The sequence below is a fragment of the Colobus angolensis genome, unplaced genomic scaffold (assembly GCF_000951035.1).
Source record: "Colobus angolensis palliatus isolate OR3802 unplaced genomic scaffold, Cang.pa_1.0 Scaffold139, whole genome shotgun sequence".
NCBI classification, from domain to species: domain Eukaryota; kingdom Metazoa; phylum Chordata; class Mammalia; order Primates; family Cercopithecidae; genus Colobus; species Colobus angolensis.
Genome location: NW_012114477.1, coordinates 164,533 through 171,860, shown reverse-complemented (window position 1 = coordinate 171,860; position 7,328 = coordinate 164,533). Strand labels below are relative to the sequence as shown.

At 51.4% G+C, this 7,328-nt stretch overlaps 1 protein-coding gene across 1 annotated transcript in view; it reads left to right on the top strand.

Annotated features, from left to right (window-relative positions):
• Positions 1-7,328, top strand: part of NEFH (neurofilament, heavy polypeptide) — an 11,436-nt gene that overhangs the window by 2,256 nt on the left and 1,852 nt on the right. Inside the window, exons 4-7 of the mRNA XM_011934850.1 lie at positions 3-153; positions 2,304-2,503; positions 3,648-3,772; positions 6,742-7,328. Coding sequence (XP_011790240.1) covers positions 3-153; positions 2,304-2,503; positions 3,648-3,772; positions 6,742-7,328 — 1,063 coding nt within the window. The remainder of the gene's footprint in view (positions 1-2; positions 154-2,303; positions 2,504-3,647; positions 3,773-6,741) is intronic.

Below are 7,328 nucleotides of genomic sequence, written 5' to 3'. Positions count from 1 at the left end.
AGATCCAGGGCTCCAGCGCCGCGCAGGCGCAGGTGCAGGCCGAGACGCGCGACGCCCTCAAGTGCGACGTGACGTCGGCGCTGCGCGAGATCCGCGCGCAACTTGAAGGCCACGCGGTGCAGAGCACGCTACAGTCCGAGGAGTGGTTCCGAGGTGCGCAGGCTCGCGGGTAGGGGGGAGGGGCGCTCCCGCTGACCCCGCGGCGAGCTTCTGGGCGGTGTGACTCAAGGGGGAGCTGCTCACCTTCCCTCTGCAAAGTGCATGCCCCTAGTTATATCACGGTTTTACTCTGGGTCTCTTGTGGGACGTACCCAACTCTGGATTGTCCTTCGGTTCCCCCTTTCCAGGTTCTTTAGAGCTGTACTTAAGCTCTGGGCCCCTCGCTGCTCTCTACGCCAAGCTTAGGCAACCCCACTCTGATGTCGCTCCCCAGTCGAGAACAAAACAAGTGTCCTCTATAGTAAAAAAGTGATGCAGGATTCTGGTCTGCACGTGCTGGAGACTCTTAGCCCTTCTAAGTAGCAAGGCTTCCCCGCCAATGCTGCCACCCCTTCTGCTGCACCCTGCAAGGAACCCTATTCCTCTCTCCCCTACCAGGCTCCTCCCCACTCCGTGCTCAGTGCTTAATGTCCCTACCTTAATCTTCCACGTGGGGTGTGGCAGGGCCTTTTCCCGTCTTTTCTTCCTAGGGGGAACCATTACCACAATCGCTGCCTGTGGCCGAGGTGGCTGGTGGACCCGTTCATGTTTTAATGTCCCCTTTCTCCTTTAGGAAAGCTGGGAGCCTCCCAAGTCTGCCCCTCCCCCAACTGCTTGCAACCCTGAGTCAGCTAGATTGCGCTGCCTTGAAGCTGTGCCCAGCAGCTGCAGGGTGACCTTGACCAACACTTGCCCTCTCTGGTTTTAATTTCTTTTTGAGTTGAAAGAGTGGGATAGATCAACTGGGCTGCTTAATTCGGGGAGTTCCGTGATCTCTCACGAAACTGTCTATAAAACTTGGCGTTGTTTTTGGGAGAGAGGGCGGAGGCTTCAGTGATTTTCCAAAAGCATCTGTGATTCACAATAATTGAGAATCCCCAACCACCTGGATGGTTTCTAAGTCTTTGCCAGCACTAGCAGGGAAAACCAGGAAACTGGGATTTGGATGCATAGCTTTTTCTGTTCCTTTTCCACTCCTCTGCAGAGCAGAACCATTCCCTCCTCCATTTCCGCAGCAAGGCCCCTCCCTGCGCAAACCTCTTTTGGGTTTGCCAGTCATAGGGACAGACTTCCCAGAATTTTACTGGCCCACTCAGCTGGCTTCCTTCCTTCCTCCCTCCCCACCAAGACTTATGTCCTGGGTGCCACTATCTGGGGATTCAGGATGTTCACTTTCATGAGCTAAAGACCAGTCTCCAGACCTCCACTGCCCCTGGAAGGTTTCCTGGGAACCAGGAACTGGTTGCTGGCAGAGGCTGGGGTGTGGCTACCAATGCTCAGGGGCATGCGCAACTAGGTGGAGAAAGGGACAGGGGGTTGGCACCCAGGCCACGGGCTCTGCAATGACCTTGGACTCTGCGCAGAAACCTGTAAGGAAGGGACCATGGCTACAAGGTGACCTGATTGCTCACGGTACCCTCCTGCCTCTCGCCACAAGCCTCCAGCCTCCAGCTCAGTGTTAAGCCCCATGGGCCAGGTATAACATCTGAACCCCCAGCACTGCCAGGCCCTTGCCAGGGAGCTGGACCAGGGTTTCCTCTGCCCTGCAGGGTTTTTGGATCCCACATTGCGGGAGGCAGAGCCTGATCTTTGGGGATTTGAGTCCCAGCTCTGCCACTCACTAGCTGGGTGGCCTTGGGGAGTAGTCACTTGCCTTTACCTCACAGGACAGTGAGTCAAGCATCCACGATGGTGCCTGGCACACGCAGTAGGTATATCCACGTGTGTCACCTTCAAAATCTGGGCATTAGGCCGGGCGCAGTGGCTCACGCCTGTAATCCCAGCACTTTGGGAGGCCGAGGCAGGTGAATCACGAGGTCAGGAGTTCAAGACTAGCCTGGCCAACGTGGCAAAACCTCATGTCTGCTAAAAATACAAAAAATTAGCTGGGCATAGTGGCGGGTGCCTGTAATCCCGTTACTCGGGAGACTGAGGCAGGAGAATTGCTTGAACCCAGGAGGCGGAGCTGGCAGTGAGCCGAGATTGCGCCACTGCACTCTGGCCTGGGCGACAGAGTGAGACTCCGTCTCAGAAAACAAAAATATGGGCATTAGAACCCAAATCCAGGTGTGTCTAACCCTGTGCCCTGCTACCTTCTCCCCCAGTGAGGCTGGACCGACTGTCGGAGGCAGCCAAGGTGAACACAGACGCCATGCGCTCAGCGCAGGAGGAGATAACTGAGTACCGGCGTCAGCTGCAGGCCAGGACCACAGAGCTGGAGGCACTGAAAAGCACCAAGGACTCACTGGAGAGGCAGCGCTCTGAGCTGGAGGACCGTCATCAGGCCGACATTGCATCCTACCAGGTGGGCAGGGGCAAGGCAGCCAGCCAGACTGCCTTACTTGATTGGGTAACCCTGGACAAGTTACTGTCCCTCACTGAGTAGGATTGTAGTGGTTAAGATTGTGGCCCTTGGAGTCAGACATATCAGGACTTTCCAGGTGCGTGACCCTAGGAAAGTTATCTAATTCTCTGAATCTGAATTCCTTTCCAGCAATGAAAAAAAAAAAAAAAAAGCCTGCTTTGCAGAGCTGGAAAGATTAAAGAGATAGACTTTTATTTATTTATGTATTTGTTCTGAGATGGAGTCTCACTGTGTTGCCCAGGCTGGAGTGCAGTGGCATGATCTCAGCTCACTGCAACCTCTGCCTCCTGGACTCAAGAGATTCTTGAGCCTCAGCCTCCGGAGTAGCTGGGACTACAGGTGCACATCACCATGTCCAGCTAATTATTTAATTGTTTTGTAGAAATGAGGTCTCACTGTGTTGCCCAGGCTGGTCTCAAACTCCTGAGCTGAAGCGATCCTCCTGCCTCAGCCTCCCAAAATGCTGGAATTACAGGCGTGAACCACCAGAGTCTCGCTATGTCTTCCAGGCTGGAGTACAGTGGTGCGATCTCAGCTCACTGTAACCTCCGCCTCCTGGGTTCAAGCGATTCTTCTGTCTCAGCCTCCCAAGTAGCTGGGACTACAGACATATGCCACCACATCCGGCTAATTTTTGTATTTTCAGTAGAGACAGGGTTTCACCATGTTGGCCAGGCTAGTCTTGAACTCCTGACCTCAAGTGATCCGCCCTCCTCGGCTTCCCAAAGTGTTGGGAATGCAGGCATGAGCCACCCCTCCTGTCCTCACTGAGCACTTTCTAAGCTCAAGATCTCTAAAAGTTCTCCCATTATCCTACCAGCCAAACAAACAGGAACAACTGTTGACGTCTGATGAATTTCATTTCAGACCTTCCCCAGGCTGAGGTCATTATACAGCAGAATTTTTGCTCCAGATTGTTCCATGTCCACTAATGAGGACCCAACAGCTCCAGCAGGGTTGGGGTTGGCCCCAGTGAGCCTGGCTGGATGGGCCTACTCTGGGGTTGCACAGCCCGGTGCAGCTTCCCTGGTACTGAGGGCCAGACACTGGCTGGCATGTGATGTGTGTCACCTCTCCTTTCCAGGAAGCCATTCAGCAGCTGGACGCTGAGCTGAGGAACACCAAGTGGGAGATGGCAGCCCAGCTGCGAGAATACCAGGACCTGCTCAATGTCAAGATGGCTCTGGATATAGAGATAGCCGCTTACAGGTGAGATGCACAGGGGCCGTCACATGGTGGAGAAACCTTGTGTTCCTATGAGATGCTAAGCCTTGGGTTGCAAGACTCCGTTTAGGCAGCCTACCTGTCTTAGGGACAAGACTCTTTAAATTGCGGCAAAATAGATAAAACATACAATTTACCATTGAACCAAATTATTTATTTTATATTTTATTTATTTTTTTGAGATAGACTTACTGTGTTGCCCAGGCTGGAGTACAGTGGTGCGATCTCTGCCCACTGCAACTTCTCCCTCCTGGGTTCAAGCGATTCCTATGCCTCAGCCTCCTGAGTAGCTGGGATTACAGGTGCCTGCCACCACACCTGGCTAATTTTTGTATTTTTTTTTAGTAGAAAAGGGGTTTCACCATGTTAGCCAGGCTGGTCTCGAACTCCTGGACTCAAGCCATCTGCCCACCTCAGCCTCCCAAAGTCCTGGGATTATAGGTGTGAGCCACCATGTGTAGCCCCATTTAACCATGTTAAGTACACAGTTCAGTGATATTAAGTACTTTCACATTACTGTGCAGCCATAACCACTGTCTCCAGAACTGTTTTCATCATCCCAAGCTGAAACTACATACCCAAGAAGTCATCATTATCATTCTCTCCTTCCTTCAGCCCCTGGCAGCCACTCTTACTTTGTGAGATACATGAGTCTTTTTTTTGTTTCTTTTTTTTTTTTTTGAGATGGAATCTCACTCTGTTGCCCAGGCTAGAGTGCAGCAGCATTAGCTCAGCTCACTGCAACCTCTGTCTCCTGGGTTCAAGTGATTCTCCTGCCTCAGCCTCCCAAGTAGCTGGGATTACAGGCACCCGCCACCACACCCAGCTATTTTTTGTATCTTTTAGTAGACACCGGGTTTCACTGTGTTGGCCAGGCTGGTCTCGAACTCCTGACCTCAGGTGATCTGCCCACCTTGGCCTCCCAAAGTGCTGGGATTACAGGTGTGAGCCACTGCGCCCAGCCAATGAGTCTTGAGAGTGACTTACTTTCATTCTGAAATGATTTAGAGGGTGGAAGTTCCTTATCCCCTCCCCAAATCCAGCCAGCCAGAGGCCTGCTTTGGAGGGAAAAGAGGTGCTTGAGTTGTCAGGGAGCTTTAAAACTCTGTCCTTGAGAGTTTCTTAGCTCTGCAAGTATTCACTTCTTGGGGAAATAAAATGGGGATGATAATAAGACCACCCATGTCATAGGGTTGTCAGGAAGATGAGCTAATCCCATTCCCAAGCTAATCCAGGAAGCACAGGTACCACTGGGCTGCCACAGAGGGAATCCTCAGTCAATGGCAGTCTTGAGAAAGCCAGTCTCAGGAATAAGACCTGGGGGAGCCAGGGCTAAGGAGCAGGACTGATCCCCCAAGGACTTGTCCCAGTTCTGACTGGTGACCCGTGGCTTCCTACTTCTTGGCTCTAGTCTGTAATCTTGCTACTCAAAGCATGGCACATGAACCAGCGTAACTGGCGTCGTTCAAGAGCTTATCAGAAAGGTAGTCTCTCGGTCGAGTGTGGTGGCTCATGTCTGTAATCCCAGCACTTTGGAAGGCCAAGGCAGACAGATTGTTTCAGTTCAGGAGTTTGAGGCCAAGCTGGGCAGCATGGCAAAACCCCATTTCTACAAAAAATACAAAAAAAAAAAAAAAGATAGTTGGGCATGGTGGCACATCCCTTTAGTCTCAGCTGCTCGGGAGGCTGACGTGGGAAGATCACCTGAGCCCGGGAGTTGGAGGTTTCAGTGAGCTATGATCATGCCACTGCACTCCAGCCTGTCATCACAGAGTGAGACACTGTCTCAAAAACAACAACAACAACAACAACAAAAGACAGACTCTCAGCCCCTCCCCAGACCTGCTGAATCAGAATCTGCATTTTGATAAGATCCCCAGTCATCTGTGTGCTGCTAACTTTGGGAAGCACTAGTCTGAGGGGTAACCCCCACACTTACTCTGAGACAGGCACTCTGCCAAGTCTTTTCCGTTCGTTGTCTCACTGAAACAGCCCTCTGATGTAGGGACTCTAATGACCCTCTTTTTCCAATGAGGAAATTGAGGCTCAAAGAGTTTGTGTGTCTTGGCCAAGGTCACCCATCTAGTGAGGAGCAAAGCCAAGAGGGGAAACTGCAGCCTCTACCCTATTCCTGAAACTCAAAATATGGTAATACAGGGTGACGAGAGACACTCGCGATTCAAATGGGAGCATTCTAAGACCTCTTAAACCCAAATTTATGAAAGTGGAATTGTGGTTAGGCGTGGTGGCTCACACCTGTAATCCCAGCACTTTGGGAGGCTGAGGCGGGTGGATCACCTGAGGTCAGGAGTTTGAGACCAGCCTGACCAATATTGTGAAACCCCGTCTCTACTAAAAATACAAAAATTAACTGGGCGTGGTGGCGTGTGCCTCTACTCTCAGCTATTCAGGAGGCTGAGACAGGAGAATTGCTTGAATCTTGGAGGCAGAGGTTGTAGTGAGCTAAGATTGTGCCACTGGAGTCCAGCCTAGGCGACAGAGCGAGACTCCATCTCAAAAAGAGAAAAAAGTGGAATTGTTTGCTCAGGCTCCCAGGGTTCTCTTGCATAATATTTTAGTTTGAGGTACAATAAATTTAACCTTTGTTAAATTTATTCAGGAGCTTTCTCTTGAGGGCCTTTTTTATGGGGCAAAAGTTGTTTTATTTCAAAAGTTTCAGGCTTAGCTGTATTGAAGAAGACCAGTTGCTTAAGCCTGGGCAATAGAGCGAGACCCTGTCTCACAAAAAAAAAAAAAAAACCAGTCCACTGGGTGGTCACTGGAATGATTTGCCAAGTGACTTTCTCCAGGCTCATAATGCCCACCCTTCACATTCCTGTTCCACCAAAATCCATATCATTCAATGTCAGTGACCTTCAGGATAGTCTAGGAAGAACCCAAATAGTGAATTTGCTCTGAGTGTATAGTAATGCGTTCCATTATCCATCCTGCAGAAAACTCCTGGAAGGTGAAGAGTGTCGGATTGGCTTTGGCCCAATTCCTTTCTCGCTTCCCGAAGGACTCCCCAAAATTCCCGCTGTGTCCACTCACATAAAGGTCAAAAGCGAAGAGAAGGTCAAAGTGGTGGAGAAGTCTGAGAAAGAAACTGTGATTGTGGAGGAACAGACAGAGGAGACCCAAGTAACTGAAGAAGTGACTGAAGAAGAGGAGAAAGAGGCCAAAGAGGAGGAGGGCAAGGAGGAAGAAGGGGGTGAAGAGGAGGAGGCAGAAGGGGGAGAAGAAGAAGCAAAGTCTCCCCCAACAGAAGAGGCTGCATCCCCAGAGAAGGAAGCCAAGTCACCAGTAAAGGAAGAGGCAGAGTCACCGGCTGAGGCCAAGTCTCCAGAGAAGGAGGAAGCAAAATCCCCAGCCAAGGTCAAGTCCCCCGAGAAGGCCAAGTCCCCAGCAAAGGAAGAGGCAAAGTCACCGGCTGAGGCCAAGTCCCCGGCCAAGTCCCCAACGAAGGAGGAAGCGAAGTCCCCCGAGAAGGCCAAGTCCCCAACGAAGGAGGAAGCGAAGTCCCCCGAGAAGGCCAAGTCCC